The 19,826-nt window shown below is 33.6% G+C and overlaps 1 protein-coding gene across 19 annotated transcripts in view; it reads left to right on the top strand.

Moving 5' to 3' along the window:
* The window catches only part of SNAP91 (synaptosome associated protein 91), a 125,433-nt gene extending 106,192 nt beyond the window's left edge, over window positions 1–19,241 (top strand). For 9 of the 19 annotated variants that reach the window (XM_039852844.1, XM_039852845.1, XM_039852850.1 and 6 more), the window contains 7 exons: window positions 259–289; window positions 1,185–1,296; window positions 1,676–1,699; window positions 11,558–11,641; window positions 12,286–12,390; window positions 15,834–15,936; window positions 17,818–19,241. In XM_039852844.1, coding sequence (XP_039708778.1) covers window positions 259–289; window positions 1,185–1,296; window positions 1,676–1,699; window positions 11,558–11,641; window positions 12,286–12,390; window positions 15,834–15,926 — 449 coding nt within the window. In that variant the 3' untranslated portion in view covers window positions 15,927–15,936; window positions 17,818–19,241. Of the gene's footprint in view, window positions 1–258; window positions 290–1,184; window positions 1,297–1,675; window positions 1,700–8,627; window positions 8,947–11,557; window positions 11,642–12,285; window positions 12,391–15,833; window positions 15,937–17,817 lie in introns of those variants that run through there. The other 10 variants (XM_039852840.1, XM_039852839.1, XM_039852837.1 and 7 more) reach the window with 5 other exon arrangements.
* Window positions 19,242–19,826: the final 585 nt, after the last annotated feature.

Here is a 19,826-nt window from a genome sequence, read left to right on the forward strand (position 1 = left end):
CTCAAGCCTGCTGTGTTTACTCTTTTCTGAACACCAGTTAACGTTAAAATGTGATCCTTAAGTATAACGTGAAGTAAAAGAAAATGTTAGATTTGTGAATGTTTTCTAACATAGTTACTCCTTTATAAAACTGAGTGCAATCATTCCTGGGAAAAATACAGACTTTTTCTTGATCTCTGATTCTTTGATCTTTTAAATGTCATATCATTTAAGCTGAGTATAGAGATTTAAATTCTTTTTTCTTTTATCCATTTATAGATCTTGGAATTTCTGGTACCACATCCAAAAAGTAAGTGTTTTGAAATTATCTGGTTTCTTTGTGACAATGTATTTGTACTTATTTGAACTTCAAATATGGTACTCATTTGAGTAATTACTCATTCTCAAGCTAGGTAATTTCAAAATTGGTCTGTATTTCATTCTGGGTTTTTGTTTTGCTGTTATTCTACTGGAAACTCCAAGCCATTGGTTCTGGCAATGAAAAGGAATACTCTATTTCAATCTCCAGGATTGTTACTAAGTTATATCTAGAAATATTGGGGAATTTTGATGTGAATACTTTAATAACTTTAAATTGTAGACTCATTACAATATTCCTAGCTAACAGTGATTTTTTTTAAAGTCTCTCATGGAGGATCAATTTTAAGGAAGGATAGTAAGAATGCTAAACAGTATACCCTTTTTTTAGATGCTTATTTCAATGTCTGAAATTGGGATCCATGTTACAAAGATGGTATTTCACGATCGCTGTAAAGTAGGTTGTAGTCGTGATGTAGTTGTGTGAAACTCTCCAAGATCCAGTAAGTGTCATCATGGATGCATCTTAAATTCAATAAAGTATACGTATACAGTATTTATGATATACTTAGTTGGAATTTTTTGTAACCGGTGAGGAATTCACTTGAATTTTGTGGCATATTTTTCTATTAAAAGTGGTAGAAAATCCCTATTATCATTGAGGTTCAAACTCTAAATTATTTTTCGTCAATGTTTTTAAGCTCTCTTAGATACAATATGGTAAGACTCTTCTATCAATTTTAACCTGTTCTCTTTATTATCATTTGACTCAAACAGACTGCTTCTAGCCTCAAATAAAAGCATCTAAAGAGCCACACACCATTCTTTTCTGATTAGTGTGTTTTTGTGTTTTTGTTTGTTTGTTTGTTTTGCATGCTTGATTTTAGGGGAGATCTTCAGTGGAATGCTGGAGAGAAAAAGTTGACTGGTGGAGCCAACTGGCAGCCAAAAGTAGCCCCAGCGACCTGGTCAGCAAGCGTCCCACCAAGTGCACCTTTGGTATGTAGCCATCAGAGGCCAGGGCAGTGCAGGGACTTTGCCAGTTTCCAGGTGTATAGAGCAGGGTACATTTTGTTTAATTTTGCTGCTGACACTACTTCTTCATCTACATTGAAGAAATTTAAACAAGATTCGATATTTACCAAAATGTAAATTTTATTGACTTTATATTTAATAAAGGTTATGACCTATTTTTTATTTTAATTATTGCAAAATAGTATTTATGCTTCTTGACTTATTAGTTCTATATTTGTACAATGATGGAAATAATTTTTCAAAAGCATTTAATGTAATTGATCATTATCTATATTTTATTACATTTCTTGCCCAAACTTCCCGATTGTCTTAATAAGTAATGAAAACATTTTTTTCTTACCAGAAAGGTTGGGCAGTTTTCTATTGTGTAAGTGAACTTTTGTTTTAAAACCCTATTAATTCTGCTCACCATTTTTAAAAATCAAAACTAACACCATCTTTTCTATAAAATTTAAATAGGTTTTATTTTCTGTTTATTAAATTTCTATTAATATATTAATACCACCGTGCACTCTGTGAAACAGCATATCACTGGAAATGAAAACTAATTAATATTTTGTGAAATTTGCCACCACAAAAAGGATGTTACCAGAATAGCAAAACTTACTATTTTTCTCTGTACGCCCCATATTTAGCAAAAGTAGGGTCGTCACTGTTTCCCAAGCTCACGCATAATTTTTCACCTTTGCTTACCACCTTCACCTGTCTAAATCACACCCATCTCAAAAGCTTTCTTGATGCCATCCTCTCCTTGTTACCTGAATTAATGCCTAATCATCACCCACCAATCCCAACCAAATATGCATTGAAGCAAATTAATGTAAATTAGAATAGAAACATTTTAGATAGACTTCATTAACAATATTATGTTCCAGAAATTAATTTAAATATTTGGGTTTTAGAATTTAGGACATATTAAAAAATTTTATAAATAGTAATGTTTTTATATATAAACAGTTCTATAAATAAAAACAAGTTTGAACCAAACCAATCTGAAAAATGCCTTTTGAACCAAAATTTATCACTAAACAGAACTAACAGTATTAATTGAATTACAGTTTATACTATAGTTTCTATAGAAAAATGCATTCTGTGCTCAGACTTGGGTTTTCAACACCCACTTCCTCCAGTAACCCCACCCCAGCCCATGGTGTTAGTAAGAGAGCAGGAAATTCAAGGACTAATAATTTCTACCTTTGGTGAGTTCAAAGTCTGAAGGAACTTAATTTTAAGAAGTGATGTCTAACACATCACAATGAAGAAATTGCCTCTCGTATCTAAGTATTTATCTCTGTAAATCTTTCTTTGCAGTATTTAAAAACAATGCTTGAGAGACCATTTTTGTATTTAGCTGTAAAATAAAAGAGTTCCATTTTAATTTTTATGAAAGATACTTAGTAAAAAAAAAAAATACATTTCTCTATTAAACTAACCTATGCCTAGGACAACCATTTAATTTATTGTCCAAACCAGATCTCATTTGAGGGTGAAAGGGAGTGTAATTGTTACCCTGGAACCCCAAGCATTTACCTGTGGCCGGTGACCCAGATTGATGTTGAAACCATAAGCAGGTAGCACTCCAGGCGTAGGGGGCTGCATTTCATTCTTAGATACAAAAACGTTTGAGAGTCCCTATCTCCTTGGGGATAGAAGGACAGCGATTCAAAAAATATAAATAAAATCCCTGAAGAAAGAGAAAGGTTTTCTTAGAATTGATCTTATAAATCTATTAATACTACATATTCATATTAAATCTCACATGAAAATGGTATTTTCAAATTAAAGGAATTAATTTTTCTATTCTGTTCTCTACAAAATCAAAAAGGACTTGTGTGCTATTCTGAGAAGTTTATATTTCAGTGGTATTGCTTTTATCAGCAGGATAACAGTTTTAATTGTTTTTAAAAAGTTAGTTTTCAGAACAGTCAAGGTGATAGCAGAGTCTAAGATGGAATGAAGGGGAGAAGAGAAAGGATGGTGAGAACACTGATATCTGACAGATCAATTGTAAGTTAAAAAAAAATAATGGTTGAGAGCCTGAGGTGAGAGTGAAAAGGAAGACAAGAAAGAAAATTCTCAGGTAGAATTTACACAACTGGGGGTCACTGTGAATGGAGCCACCAAGACAGCGTTTGCCCAGGTTTATGGGAGAGTTTGCTAAATAACGAGGTTGTTAACAAAGAAAGGGAACAAGAGGGAAGCACTTTAAAAATAGTATTAAATTGGAGACTTTCCTTGACCATCACTTCCCCTGAGGTCAAGATTTTAACCTTAGAGTTTCAAGACTTTACCCACATAGGTTAAGAATTTGTCAAATACTTAATTAGCAACTGTTTGCTTCTTCAGGGCAACAAGACAGCCGTTTATCTGATTGGTGGGCACCAGGCATGTCACTGAGAATGAGATGAATGTTCTCATTTTTTATAACCTCAAAACTCCTTATGTTTATTTATGAGGCAGAAACCTTTAAGTTGTTAGTGTTTAAACTCCAGGAAGTTAAAGACAGCGGGCTTTAGCATGAAGTAGCCACAGCAGATCTGGAAAGAAATTAGAACAGAAATAACTTATAAGGAGGGGAGAGTTACATGTAGTTCTTTTGTTTGTTTTCCGTAACATTTAGGCAACAACATAAAGGCTCTCATAAGCAGAATGATTGTATCAATAAAGATCCAATCTCACTTAGTCTTATATGTGGTCTGTATAAACTTACCACCATTTACTCCGTTTACTGCAAAGCTCTTCTTCCCTAACAAAGCGCTGGCTTTGCTCTACCTCAGAAATCAGTCTGAGAGGCCTCTGGCTTCCCTCCATCCATGGTTCTCATAAAACATTTTTTTCATTTTCCAGTTCCTAAGATGTTTGAGTTCTTTTTCCTAAGAATAGTCAAAAAGAAGAAGAAGAGAGACAGCCGAGACTTGTTCTTCACAAGCAGCAAAGCAGTGTTTATAAATTTTTCTGGTAATCTGTAGGGGTTTACCTTTGAGTAGGAAATGAAGGGCCAGAAGTGGGGGTGAGGATCCTTTTGCTGCCTTTTAAAGTTTTTATCAGCAGACAAGAGCTAAAGTTGCTTTTCTAAATTTGTTTCGAACTTTTCTAAATTGCTGCTTGGACATGCAGCTATAAAATTTTTCAGATCAGAGAACCCCAGTTATATCTAGAAACTTTAACAGGACTTGAATATTTGAAATATGTCTGCTGTCAGGACCCTATCATTGTGGCCATCAATAGCCCCGTGTTTCCAGGGCTACTTATTCCTGTTTTCCAGTGCACATCAGACCTGTTAAGTTTCCATCATACAAACTGAGAAAATACTTGAAATTTAGAATTGTGTGCACTTTGCAGGAGGCCACAGATTTCACAATTCTCTCTCTAAAAATGACTAATCTTTATATGCCTATAGATAAAATATTCAAGCGAGTGTTGAAAAAGAAAACAATTAGAAGACCTTAGGATAAATAATATTTGGAGAGTAATTATTGAGTTAATCTACCATTTGAGCAAAATGACTAACTTAGAAACTCTTTACATTATTTGACCCATGTATTTGATCAGGAATTTCTATAAACTCATTTTATTTTGATAACTAATAAAAACCTTTCTTCCATATCTTTAAGTCCTAATGATACAGTTCTGGTAAATAATATAATTATTATTGTATAATACAATTCTGATAAATGATGCAACTTCAGTAAATAATACAATTCTGGGTCTGGTGAATAGCTTACCACCTACCTCGTTGAAATGATGAGTAAAGAGTGAATCTGAAATATAATACTTGTAGGGGGAGGAAAATAACTTTCCATCTACCCTTCTCAGTTCTCGGCTGAGATTCCTGTAATAAAAGACACACTAACAAGAGAAAAATGGAAGTTTATTAATCTGTGTACCTCATGTATACATGAGAGATACCCAGGGAAAAATGAGTAACTCCACGAGGTGGCCTAAGCCACCGGGCTACATACCATCTTAAGCTAAAGAAAAAAGAAAGGTGTGGGATGACCAGTTATGGGGAGGTATCAGGAAAAGCAAGGTAAACAAAGGTAAGATTTATTATGCAGATTTAAGTCAGTGCCTTCTCCATTGTTAAGATTCTCATGATTTAGTCATCCTTCTCCTCCTGGTGCAAAACTTGAAACCCTTAAAAATGGAGATTTCCTTGATAAAGGTAAATGACCCTTACAAAATTTTAACCTCTCCTTTGTTTTTAGAACTTCACCTGCATCTGCTGTTTCTCAAAGTAATCAACTCGAAATAATGTTTGTGCCAAAGAGGCATATTTGGTGGTGGCATTTCTGCTAGCATTTAGTATTTTCTTTCTTTTTAAAAAACGTTTGAGATAAAACTCTCTATAACATCATTCACCATTTTCACAGTTTCAAAGTGTGCAGTTCAGTGATTTTTAGTATATTTATGATGTTTTAAAACTATCACCATCATCTAATTCCAGAATATCTTCGTAAACCCAATAAGAAGCATGGTCTCTCCCAATTTCTCCTCTCCATATCCTCTAGCGTCCAGTAATTTACTCTGTTTCTATGGATATGCCTATTCTGGATATGTAAAGAGAGTCTTATACTATGGAGCCTTTTGTGCCTGGCTTCTTTCACTTAGCATGTTTTATTATGAAAGCAAGGTTCATCTGTGTTGTAGCATGTATCAATACTTTAGTTCAGTATTGTGGCTGAATATTTTATTGTTTGGATATGGCACATTCATCAACTGAAGGACATCTGTGTTGTTTACACTTGTTGGCTATTGTGAAAAATACTTGCATATTCGTGTATAAGGTTTTGAGTGAATATATGTCCTGAATTCTCTTGGTATATACCTAAGAATGGAATTGCTGGTTCATGTGACTCTCTATTGAGCGTTTTGAGGAACTGCCAAACTTTTTCACAATAGCTACATCATTTTACATTCCTACCAGCAAAGCATAGGGTTTCAATTGTGATTTTGATACACATTTTCCTAATAACTAATGATGTTGAGGATCTTTTTATGCACTGATTAGCCATTTGTACATCTTTTTTTTTTTTTTGAGAAACATTTATTCACATTCTTTGCACATTTTATAATTGGGCTGTCTTTTTATTGTTGAGCTCTAAGAGAGCTTCATATATTCTGGATATTAGATGCTTATCACATATATGGTTTGCAAATATTTTCTCTCATTCTGGGATTTGTCTTTTCATTTTCTTGATAGTATTCTTTGATACACAAAAATTCTTAATTTTGATAAACTCTAATTTATTTGTTTTTGTTGTTCGTGCTTTTGGTGTCATATTTAAGAAACAATTGCCTAATCCAAGGTTTTAAAGATTGACACCTATGTTTCTTTCTAAGAATTGTACAGTTTTATCTCTTACATTAGATCTTCAACCTATTTTAAGCTCATTTTTATATATGGTATGAGATAGAGGTCCAAATTCATTGTTTTGCGTATGGAAATTCAGTTTTCCCAGAACCATTTATTGAAAAGAGTATTCTTTCTTCAGTCATTGGTCCTGACATTCTTGTCAAAAAACAATTGACCATAGGTGTATGGAATTATTTTCAAACTCTTTATTCTGCTGGGTTGATCTATACATCTGTCCTTACGCCAGAACTACACTGTTTTGATTGATGTAGCTTTGTAGTAAGTTTTGAAACCAGGGAGTGCAAGTCCTCCAAATTTGTTCTTCTTTTTCAAGATTGTTTTGGCTGTTCTGGGTTCCTTGCATTCCTGTATGGATTTTAGATTCAGATTGTCCATTTTTCCAAAACAAGCAGTTGAAATTTTGATAAGGATCGCACTGAATCTATAAAGCAATTTGGGAAGTATTTCCATTTTAACAATATTAAATCTTCCAATCCATGCACACAGATACCTTTCTATTTATCTAGGTCTTCTTTAATTTCTTTCAACAATATTTTATAGTTGTCAGGGTAAAAGTCTTATACTTCTCTTAGTAAATTTATTTCTAAGTATTTTATTATTTTTAAAGTATTATAAATGAAATTGTTTCTGTAATTGCATTTATAGTGTGTCACTAGTATACAGTAAAGTCTACCTCGGTTTTCGTGTATTGATTTTGTATCCTGCACCTTTGCCGAACTTGTTTATTAACTATGACAGTTTTTGTGTATGGAATCCTTAGGGCATTCTAAGGTCATGTCATCTACAAATAGAGATAGTTTTATTTCTTCTTTTTTTATTTTTATTCTCATTCTCCCACCCCCATTCCCCTTTGGCAACCATCAGTTTGTTCTCTATTTCTATGGGTCTGTTTCCATTTTGTTTTATTTATTCATTTGTTTTGTTATTTTTTTTAGAGTCCACATATAAGTGAAAGCATACATTATTTGTCTTTCTCTTTCTGATAAATTTCACTTAGCATAATACCTTCTAGGTCCATCTATGTTGTCACAAAGGGCAAGATTTCATTTTACTTTATTGCTGAATAATATTCCATTGCATCTATGTATCACATCTTTTTTATCCACTCATCTATTGATGGACATCTAGGTTACTTCCATATCTTGGCTATAACTAGTAAGTGTTTTTATTTTCTTCAGATAAAACCCAGAAGTGGAATTGCTGGATTATATAGCAGCTCTATTTTTAATTTTTCGAGGAATCTTTATACTATTTTCCATAGTTACTGTACTAATTTACAATCCCTCCAACAGTGTATGAGGGTTCCCTTTTCCCCACGTCCTTGTCAGTACTTGTTATTTGTTGATTTATTAATGATAGCTATTATCACAGGTGTGAAGTGATATCACATTTTGTTTTTAATTTGCATTTCCCTGATGATTAGTGAAGTTGAGCACCTTTTCATATATCCGTTGGACATCTGTATGTCCTTATTGATAAAATACCTATTCAAGTCTTCTGCCAATTTCTAATTTCTTCTGCCAATTTTTTGCTGTTATGTTTAATGAGTTCCTTATATATTTTGGATGTCAACCCCTTATCGGACGTATCATTGGCAGATAACTTCTCTCATTCAGTAGGTTGTCTTTTCATTTTGTTGATGGTTTTCTTTACTGTGCAAAAATTTTTTAGTTTGATGTAATCCCATTTGGTTTCTTTTTCTTTTTTTCTTTTTTTCCATTGCCCAAGGAAACATATCCAAAGAGATATTGCTAAGAGTGATGTCAAAAGTTTACTGCTTATGTTTTCTTCTAGGAGTTTTATGGTTTCAGGTCTTACATTTAAGTCTTTAATCTATTTTGAGTTTATTTTTGTGCATGGTGTAAGGAAGTGGTCCAATTTTATTTTATTTTTGCTTGTATCTGTCCTGTCTTCCCAGCACCACCTATTGAAGAGATCGTCTTTATTGCATGGTGTATCCTTGCCTCCTTTATTGTAGATTGACCATATAAGCATATTTCTTCCTTCCTTTCTTATCTGGATCTTATTTATTTATTTTTCTTACTTAACTCCCTTAACTCCCTTAATGAGAGTTAGGAGAAAGCTTTCAGTCATTCAACATTAAGTACAGTATTAGCCATGGGTTCTTTATAGATGTCCTTTATCAGGTCGAAGAATTTCCCTTCTGTTCCTATTTTGTTGAGTGTTGTTTGTTTGTTTGTTTTGTTATAAAAAGATATTGGGTTTTGTCAAATGCCTTTTCTGCATCTACTGAGATGATCATGTGGGTTTTTTTTCCATATATTCTATTAATATGATATACTACATTGTTTGAGCTTACCTTTCATTCCTGGGATAGATCTCACTTGGTTATGGTATGTAATTCTTTTAGTATGCTGGATTTAGTATGCTAGTATTTTGTTAAGAATTTTTGCATCAATGTTCATAAAGATATTGATCTGGAGTTTCCTTTTCTTGTAATGTCCTTGTCTGACTTAGGTATCAAGATAATAGTTATCAGGGTAACACTGGCATTGAAATTAGGCAGTGTCCTTTTTTTAGAGACAGCTTAAGAAGGATTAGTATTAATTATTCCTTATTTATTTAATAGAATTCACCAGTGAGGCCATCTGTTTCTGGGTTTTTCTATGATGGAAGTCTTTTTATTACTGACTCAGTCACTTTACTTGTTGTACATCTATTTAGATTTTCTATTTCTTCTTGAGTCAGTTTTTGTAGTTTGTGCCTTTCTAAGAATTTCACTGTTTTGTCTAGGTTATTTAATGTTTTAGCATGTACTTTCTCATAATATTTCCTTACAATCATTTTTATTTCTCTAAGTTTGGGATTAATGTCCCACATTTTTTCTTATTTTGATCATTAAGTTTCTCTCTTTCTTTTCTTTTTAGTTCATCTACTGAAAGTTTGTCTACTGAAAATTTTACTGATCTTTTCAGAGAACCGGTTTCTTCTATTTTCTCTTTTGTTTTTTCGTTCTCTATTTCATTTATCTCCACTCTAATGTTTATTATTTACTTCCTCTGCTTACTTTGAGTTTAATTTGTTCTTTTTTTCTAGTTCCTTAAGGTGTGGAATTTTAAGTTATTGATTTGAGATCTTTCTCCTGCGTATGGGCTATATATTCTTTTTTCTTTGTATGCCTCATAATTTTTTGTTGAAACCACGACATTTTGAGTATTATAATGTGGCAACTCAATATCAGATTTTACTCTTTTTGTTGTTATACTTTTTGCAGTTGTTTGATTTTTTCTTGTTTGTTTATTTGTTTAGTGACCATTTTGAACTAATTCTATAGTCCGTGTTCTTTGTCAAATGTAACCACTGAAGTTTCTGTTCCTTTATCTAAGTGGTCAACTAATCAATCATTAGATAGGTACTACTTAAACTCCTAGAACTAAAAATATCTCCTAGCCTTTGCACAGAGGCTCAGAGTGTGTGTTGGGCATGTCTTTAAATTTAACCAGGCAGTTCGCAAGCCTGCTTTAGTGATCACTTACTGCTTGCTCAAAGCCTCAAGATCAGCCAGAGGCCTTCTCAAGTCTTTCCTGAGCATGTGCACAGCCCTGGGAATGTGCATGGCCTTCTGAATTCCCAGGAGTATGTCTGAGCTTTTCAAACCCTAAATCCCCAAAGCATCTCATTTTCCAATCTTTCCTCCCAAGCTCTTTGTTTAGTCTACTCTTTGCCCTGACTGTTATCCATTGCTTCAGACAGCAACAACTAAAACATTTACCTGTAAATATTTTCCACAAATGGTTTCAGGTAACAACTTTAGCACTAGGTGCACTCCCAGTTTGGTGAGCCTTTTGAGCCAGTCTTTCCAGGTAGCCACCCAGACAAGACAAAACAAGTAATAAATAGTCCCTCTGGTACTATTACTGGGAATGTGCGCTGTTATTTTCAAGACTACAGCTAAGCTGAAAAACAGTGGCTGGAACTAGGGTAAGTTAAAATGCCTCAAAGCTCACTATTCTTACCAAGATTTGGCTGATTTTATTGAAGAAGTATTTTCTAGGTTGCTGAAAGCTATTACTTAATTTTCAGAGTTCCAAATTGTTAATTATGAGTTGTGCCTATTTTTCCATTATTTTTATGGAAAAATAAGGGCTGTTCCTTATTTAACCATTTTTGCTGACATCACTGTAATATTTTCTTTTTTAATTTAGGACTTTGCTCTAATGATTAACTTAAATTTAAGGCATTGCAATGGGGTTAATTTTAAATATAAGGGAACTATTACGGGGTTTTGGTGTCTGACTGAAAACTATTAGACTTATACCCAAAACGAGATATGTGTGCTATACTATGTGCATTCTTTTAAATGCATTCTAAAACTGAGAATTAATTTTGGTACATGAGTCAAAAGTCAGAAAGAAGCAAGTATAACTCAGAAAAGAATAATTTTTAAATGGAGGGGATGGTGAAAACCAAACATTGAAAATGTAAATGAAAGCACATTCCTCAAATGTCTAACCCACTACCTCCCAGAGGATAAAATGACAGAATAAAGACAAGCTTAGAGAAATTTGACTCATTTATAGTGAGAGTAGGGGAGAGATATATAAGGTGGTAGAAAGGAAATCCAGTGCTGTGGGTAATCGCGTGGCAGTGAGCCCAAATAGCACTACAATAGTGACCATCAAGTTAGTAACTTTGTTTATATAATTGGCATGGTGCTAGAGCCATTTTTAAATTTAAAATTGAAATTTGAGATTTCTTTACATATCCACACATACCTAAGGGGCATGCATTTTAAAATTATATTGTGTCATTTTTAAATTATGTTGGCTCTTTTTCTTTGTTATTGTTTTGTGTGTGTGTGTGTATATTTTGTGTTTTTTATGGTAGCAAGGAACTGTACCTCCGACCAGTTCAGTTCCTCCTGTTGCCGGGGCCCCATCTGTTGGACAACCGGGAGCAGGATTTGGAATGGTGAGTGACGACCTATGCTAAAAATTGTAATTGACATTTCTAAGGCCTTTGCTAAATTCCAGATTAACAAATACTCCTGTAGAATATAATTCTTCCCAAACTGCAGTAAAGTAAAACTTAAAAAGTTAAGTCATCTGCTTTAGACATTGCTAGTCTACACATGACGTGATAAAGTTTCATATAAAATACTTATTTCCATCAGAGTGATATCGATAGTACATTATTATGTTGTTTTTTAGAGTAATATCTATCAAACATATTCATATCTCAGTCATCAAAAGCACTTCTTAATCACTATATGAGAACTTTTCACTTATCACTTTAATCACCAGCAAATTTTAGGGCCATCTTCCATAAAGAAACAAGTTTTTATTGCTTCAAAAGTTATGTTTACAGAAGACAAATAAACAACAATAAAGCCTGGTTGGGATGAGGATGCCGTGTGGCCAGCCAGGCTTATACCACACCTCAGTGACTGTCTGCCATTTGGCAGCCTCATAGCACCCATTGTTCAAAATTATAGAATTTACTTTCTCATGGACCTAGACTCCTCAAAAACTTTCAGAAGCATATGAAAGACATAAATGTCGGGGCATTGCCACAGTGGATTCCATTCATGCTGTGAACCACTTTTCTTTTTTCAGCCTCCTGCTGGGACGGGCATGCCCATGATGCCTCAGCAGCCAGTCATGTTTGCACAGCCCATGATGAGGCCACCCTTTGGAGCTGCAGCTGTACCTGGCACACAGGTCAGTTTCTTATGTGTCCACAAAATAATGACAGTAATTTATAAGTATGAAACTGTCATGCGGAAAACTGTTTAAAATTGTTTTTATTTAATTTAATCCTCATATCTGTTGCTTCAGAAGTAAAAGGAACATGGAAGACAGATTAGGAATAGTGTGAGTTTTGGAGGAAAATGGCAGAAATAACTAACTGTTCTAAGGTCCTTTTATTCCTCTCTACTTAATTCAGAATTGTTCCTGAGAATAACTGGCATTTAAAGTATCTATGCATTTATTCCAGAAAAATGAGTTCTTCTGATCTATAGTTTTATTATGTGTTCCCAGAGTTAACCACATTCAGCCTGTCAAGTTTGCTTAAGACTTGTGACACTAACTGCAATGAGTTTGCAAAACTGCAGAGTCTGAGGGAGCAGTCCCCATAAGATTACCCTTACTTTATAGACACCAGCCACACGTTTAGGAGTCCCATGGGCCACCCTCACTTCACATCAGCTGTCTACAAATTTGAGGGTTCCCAGGACCACTCTCAGATTAGACAACTTTTTAGAATGACTCTCAGAACTCAGGAAAGCGTTAACTTGACAACTACGGTTTTATTATAGTGATAGGATACAAATTAGATCCAGCCAGAAGAAGAGATGCATAGGGCGAATTCTGGGAGGGTTCCAAGCATGAAGCTTCTTTGTCCCCAGGGACGTGTTACCTACCTGTCGTCAGTGTGTGACAATATGCATGCAATATCGCCAATGCCGAAAGTGTACCTGAGCTTCAGTGTGCCGAGTTTTTATTGAAGTTTCATTGTATAGGAATGATTGATTGAATTATTGCCAATGTGATCGAACTCAATCTCCAGCCTCTGTCCCTCTCTGCAGTCAGGCAGATATCATGTGGCCTGAGAACCCATCTCTCTAATCACATGATTGGTCTTTGTGTCATGGCTTGCCCCCACTCTAAGTTATCTTGTTAGCATAAAATATCAGGTTTGCTTTCAAGAAGCCACTCTGAATAACAAAGATATTCCTATCATTTGAGAAATTCCAGCAGTTTAGGACAAAGGATCCAAGACAAAGGTCAAACTTCTCTTTAGATGAGGCCAAATTTCTTACCATACGGTGTGCTACCTTCATTTACAGAGATGCTAAAATATATATACTTTGCTGAACTGTAAAACAAAAAAAAAATACATGTTTTTGCTGCTAATAGTGATAGTCATGCTAATGATAGTCATGTGTCAACCATCCTTGATTCATTGCCTGGCCAGGGTGGAACCAAAGAGATTTCACCATGAGAAGTTGACTTGGATAGAATCAGAACACCAAGTTATAACTTTGGAAACACCATGCTCAGAAAACCAAAACAAATAACTCAAATACATTTTAACTACATCACTAAATGGTTTACTTCTATATTTTTAGCTTACCAAATGAGTATTTATATTGTCTTATCCATATGATTCCTGCTGTGTACTTTCTGAGTGTACATTAATCCCCTTTGCTTCTTTGAATCATCTCTAAATCCATTCTTTAGCTCTTCCCGAAATTTGCTTTCAACTTCTTTACTTTAACGTTTTAACCCCTCAAAAGCCACAGTGACCAGGAGAGGGAATGGTAGGTATTCAAAGAGATCAATTTAGGATGTGAGAAATCCTGGCCTTTGATGATACCATAACCAAAGCACTGTCTTCATGAGAAATTTTCCATTCTGCTCTGAGACTAATGAACCCTGCCTTGAGTTGTTTGTGGGGAGAGTAAAGAAAGTATGGGGTATAATAGTTGGAGTTATATTTAGTACAGATATATTTAAATTCTAAGAAAGATCTCAGTTATCACGAGTATTTCCTTGATGGTTGATATATCCATGAGTATTTACCACCTTTTTGAAAAAAGGAAAGATTTTTCTATGTTTATGAACTTGGAAGAATGTTACCGAGATTTTTTAAATCCTTTTGTATTTGGCATGCTGAAAACTTTAGAAATAAATTAATATACTTTTATTATTTAAGGTAATTCTCTTGAATAATGCCAGTGTTACATAACATCAATTTATTTACTTAACTCAAATGAAAATGAAAAATAGATATGATGAAAACAGAGCGCTTTAATCATTTCATCGAATTTATAGTAATTTAGGCAATGTTATGCCATATTTTTATAATTTTTAGATCATATATCCTAAATCAGAGAAGAAGCATAGCTGATTATACTAGATAATAAAACAAACATAACTTCGTAGCTTCGAAAAACAAAACAGCTTTTCATTACTAACACCTGGAGTATTCCATTATTCCTCGCATTTTGTTGTCATCTCATCCAATTATTAACTATGAACCAGTCTTTGAGTTTCTTATCTTCCAAACAAGTTCAACCCTTATACTTCTTTTTTTTCTGATCTTTCTATGAAGTATGAATCAAGTTTTAAAAATGAGAATTTGATAGGTTCTTCAATCATCAGTAGTTTCTGGACATAAGAACAAATCTGAAAATTCTTACTTCTGGAGCTCTGTTTTCTGAACCAGTAAAAACATACATCTCTGCCCCACAATCCCAGATTATTGAGAATTCCATCACGTCACAAGCATAGGAGATTAATTAGACTCAAAGGATAAATGTCAGTTATTACTCTGTGTAGATTACATGACCTTTCTCAAGGCTTTGTACCCTAACGTTCCTGCAAAAGCCTATTCCTAGAATTTATTTCTGTCACATGATGAGATAATTTAGGTATTAATTAAATGGACACAAGGTAAATCAATTCTTTGTTGCTTTTGCTGCAATTTGGTATGATTCTTTCCCGTAGTATTTAATAATTAGCCTTTCTTGCAAGCTAGACAGACAATATTGTAATATTTAATGACATTCACAACTAGGAAACTGTTTGCTCATCTGAAACAGATAGCGCCCCAAACTTGACAGGCTTTCACTTAAAATACTTTATATGAAATCACAGTATATTTAGCCAATTATATTAAGTAATTTCTTGGGTGGCTTTCTGAAAACTTTCCATTTTTCCTTCAAACTCACTCTCACTAGAAGAAAATTCATTTAAATTTCTTTATTAGTTTAGTAGTACTAATAACTCAAAGTCAAAATGCTTTTGTATAGAAAAATTTATTGTTTTATTTACTATATATTCATAATATCTTTACGTGACTAGTCTTTCACATCTTCTCTAACTCATGTCCATGTTGTTCTACCAGAGTCCTCAAATTTTACTTTGGCTGCATCTGTGGTCAGAGAATTTCAAGAAAGCCAAGGATCATTAGAAGTCTATTTTACAAATCCAGAATTAAATACAACACTGTGACTAAGTAGAACAAAGTAGATTTTGTAAACCTTTAGCCATCTAATCTTCTGCATGTTAGTTTTCTGTGGTATGTTCTCTGTATAATGCTCATCTATCTGTTTGCTTTCTGTTTCTGCTCTCTTGGGCTGGCTTTCCCCCATTAGCTTTCTCCAAGCCCTACACCTGCCACTCAGAGTCCCAAGAAACCTCCAGCAAAGGACCCATTAGCGGATCTTAACATCAAGGATTTCTTGTAAACAATTTAAGGTATCTAATATTGAGCTTTTCCTGCGGGCTTGTAATAATGACCTATGCAATGCTTAGCTATTTCAGGTATGATATTTGTACTTCTGTGTTTTGAATACATGTAAATAACAATAATAATAAAAATAATTTGAGTATTTATACTTTTTAAATCGATATTAAAAGCTATCAATGAATTTTTTTATCTTAATTTATAAAACAAAGAGGTAGAGAAACCTCCAAATTGTCCTTACACTAGAAAGTACAGAGATTATACTGATGAAGCAAAAAGTTGCCCAGGCTACTTGGTAAGTTAGAAAATTGCCACTTTACACAATGACTGGAATTTATAGAAAGGTAACATTTAAATATTGTATTTAGAAAGCATCTAAGAATATATTAGGCTATATATTGTATTTTTATTTTTTTATCCTTTTTTGGCCTCATCAAATAAAGCTTAGGTTATTACCCTTCACTTTTCTGCATTTAAGCAGAACTTTAAATTTTAACATTCTATTTTTAAATTCCAATATAATTTATGAAATGATTAACAGTGAACTTATGAAAGGAAACTGATGAAGGAAAAGGTTTACTGTTAACCCAGCACCTAACACAGTGGGTAGGTTCTCAACAAATACTTGCTGAATGTGGATGAACAGTAATGCTGCTTTTCACTTACACAGTATTTTTCCTATCCACTTCTCAGTCATTAACTTCTCTGATCATCTCTGTAAGAGATCAAATACTGTGCGATAAACTAGCCAGATACTTGGTCTTCATTTCACAGCTAAAGGGACTGATCCTTGGCGTTGAGTGATTAGACCAAGGTCGCAGGAAGAGCAGTAAGAGCGTCAAAGTTTTTGGACCGCTGTCCAGTGTTATTTTTATTATACATCTGTAGCTATTTGTTTTTAAAATTTCTCTCATGCATACTAAGATTTTTTGAATTCCTGCTTTATGATTTTTTTTCTCGTACAAGATTAACAATTTGTCATTTTAAGACTGACATCTCAGCCAAGTAATTGCGCCTTGTGCTTAATTTTTATATCCCACTTTGGGTTGGAGTGCACTGATATAGGCATAAGTAAGACAGTGAGCACTTATTTTAGCAATTTATGTTTGAGGAGTGACCAAGGACACTGCATAGAGTAACCTTTTATCTGCCACTTATTCAGTAAATATTATACTCATCATATGCCAGGAATGCTGATAAGTACCCAAAACAGACCCTGAGACAATCCCTGTCTGTTTCAAAGATTCACACTTGAGAACGAGACAAACACTATTTTGTGAAGAAAGGTTACCCACAGGGCTTAGCCTTAAGACCTCAGGAAAGGTTTCTTGGCAGAGATGACTGTTGAAGGTTGGATTAGCCAAGGAGATAAGTGGGTAGTAGAGTAAGTGAGGGCGTTGAATCAGGAATATCTCCCTCCTCTTCCATTCCGTCATTGTTCAACTGTTTGGTGACTCATTAAACACCATAACTAAAAAAAATAAAATAAGATAATGATGATGATGGTGGTGATAATAATAATAATAATAATAAAAGTCACTGGTATTTCTGTTTTTTTTTTCACTGCCCTTTTATAAAGGTTAGCTGTTCTTAATTGAAACTGAATCCTTAACTGAAACTAAGATTTTTAAGTATCCAAATTTCAAAATTTTGCTGATATAACTTTTTTCTAAAACAAAATTATACTTTAAAAGGTATTTAAAATTTTTTCCTGACTGAAATTTCAAGCTTGTTTTAAAGAATTGTGAAAAGTATATAAATGTGAATTTGGTAATTTAGAAACCTTTTGTGTAAAGATTTTTCATACTAACTGAAGTAAAATTGCAAGGGAGGTAAAACATTTGAGGAGTGTGTAATATTGTTTTTTAATTCAGTGCATTTTATCTTTACAGCTGCAATTTTTGTGACTTGAATAGGAAAAAAAATAATGAGTTTGGAGACTTCAAATAAGATTGATGCTCAGAGTTACAAAGTGAGCCACCAGTACCAAACCCAATGCTTACTCATAACTTCTCTTCCAAAATGTGTAGCACAGCTGTGAAAGTGAACATTAGGAATGTGTACTACCTTAGCTGTTATCCCTACTCTCAAAATTGTAGTGTATTTGGGTTATTTGTGTGTTGTACGATGTAAACAATGAATGGGTGTTTCCGAGGCCTTTAGTGCTTTCCTGGGCCTCACCCGTGGGTGGGTGGTGCAGCTGTTGTGTGGTGAGCCATTTGGAAAGACGTGTCTGTGTTTTTGAAGGTTTCAATGTATATATAACTTTTGGACAAGCCTAAACTCTCCCCGTAAATTCTCTTTTCTTCTGTATCTCTGTTACAAACATAGTGTGATACTATCAAATAGTAAGGAAAACACTTAAATATACAAAACTTTTTTCAGTGTGGAGTACATTTTTCCAATCACAGGAACTTCAACTGTTGTGAGAAATGTTTATTTTTGTGGCACTGTATATGTTAAGAAATTTTATTTTGAAAAAATATAAAGGTTAACGTCCATAATAAATATTTCTCCTTGAAGCTACCTTATCAAGAATGAAAAAAAATAATAATATGGAAAGAATTCCATATTTAATCACTGCTATATTAAAATATATATTTTAATTATATTTGACAAGTTTTGCATCTAAATTGACCTATTTATTCATTCTTGATTAAATGCACTGAAAAATAAAGGGTTCATTTCTATCATGTCCGTGCAAATGCAATTACAAATGTGCTATTCAAGTGATATTATGAAGGCACCCCAAGATATATCTGTAATTTAAAGATTACTGCAAATATTTTTATTTTATTGTGGATTTTATGTACACCTTGTTAAGTTAGTATTTCTTTATGTGTTCTGTAGACTAGTGTTCTTCCATCCCTCAACTGAACTCAAAAGTAGGTTTTGTTGTACCATTGTGATTAGAACTTAAACTGATTCAGAGAATTGTATCCTTTACTGTACATACTGTATTCTTTAATTTTTAATTTGTCGTCATACTGTCTGTGCTGATGGCTTGGCTTAAGATTTTGACGCATAAATGAGGTCACTGTTGATCAGTGTTGCTCGTGGCTTGGCAGCTCTTCGTTAAAAGCATATTGGGTTGGAAAGGTGTTTGCCTATTTTTCAAATTATTTAATAGATGTATGGTACCATTTAAAAGTGGTTGTATCTGAATTTACTGTGGGGATAACATACACTGTAATGGGGAAAAATTACCTAAAATCAATTTCAAAATGGCTTTCTTTGTATTTCAGTTTAAAAACCCAGTGCATGTACGCCCTCTGAGATGCAATAAACACCTTGAACAAAGAAAATGCAAACATAATCTTTTTCTCTGTTTTTTTTTTTAGAGGCAAAAGTCTGTTTCCAATAACACACATGACACACAAAAAATATTGAAAATTTAAAAACATTCAGGGTGAGAAATGCTGTCCATGCCGACATAGTTTTGATAATTTTGCAACAAATCAAAAACAAGGAAAAAGAGAACAGTTTTAACCAGCAATCATTAAACTTGGGACTCCGGCTGCTGCCAAATAAACTGAAATTCCATATTCAAAAAAAAAAAAAAGGACGAACTTTCTTTTAGAATATGCAGTTGAATTCTTATAATAGTTTTGTGAGAATTCTCCATAAAAGTTGAAGAATAACATGACTTTAGATTATAATTTACTCTCACACTTACATGCAAGTCACTCAGGCACAAAATATATATTAGCCTGTTTTAATAAAACTGGATGACCTTATGCTTACAACTAAGTTGTTACAACATCCCAAAAAGTAGTCCAGTCTCAAATAGAAATATTAATCAAATAGAATACACTTATTTCTAAAACTATCTTTCTTTTAGTTACCTAGTTTTGTATCCTGAGAACTGACTTTCAAAAATGAGTATGTGATTATGTAATAT

This window comes from Pteropus medius, unplaced genomic scaffold, assembly GCF_902729225.1.
Source record: "Pteropus medius unplaced genomic scaffold, Ma_sr-lr_union100, whole genome shotgun sequence".
NCBI classification, from domain to species: Eukaryota; Metazoa; Chordata; class Mammalia; order Chiroptera; family Pteropodidae; genus Pteropus; species Pteropus medius.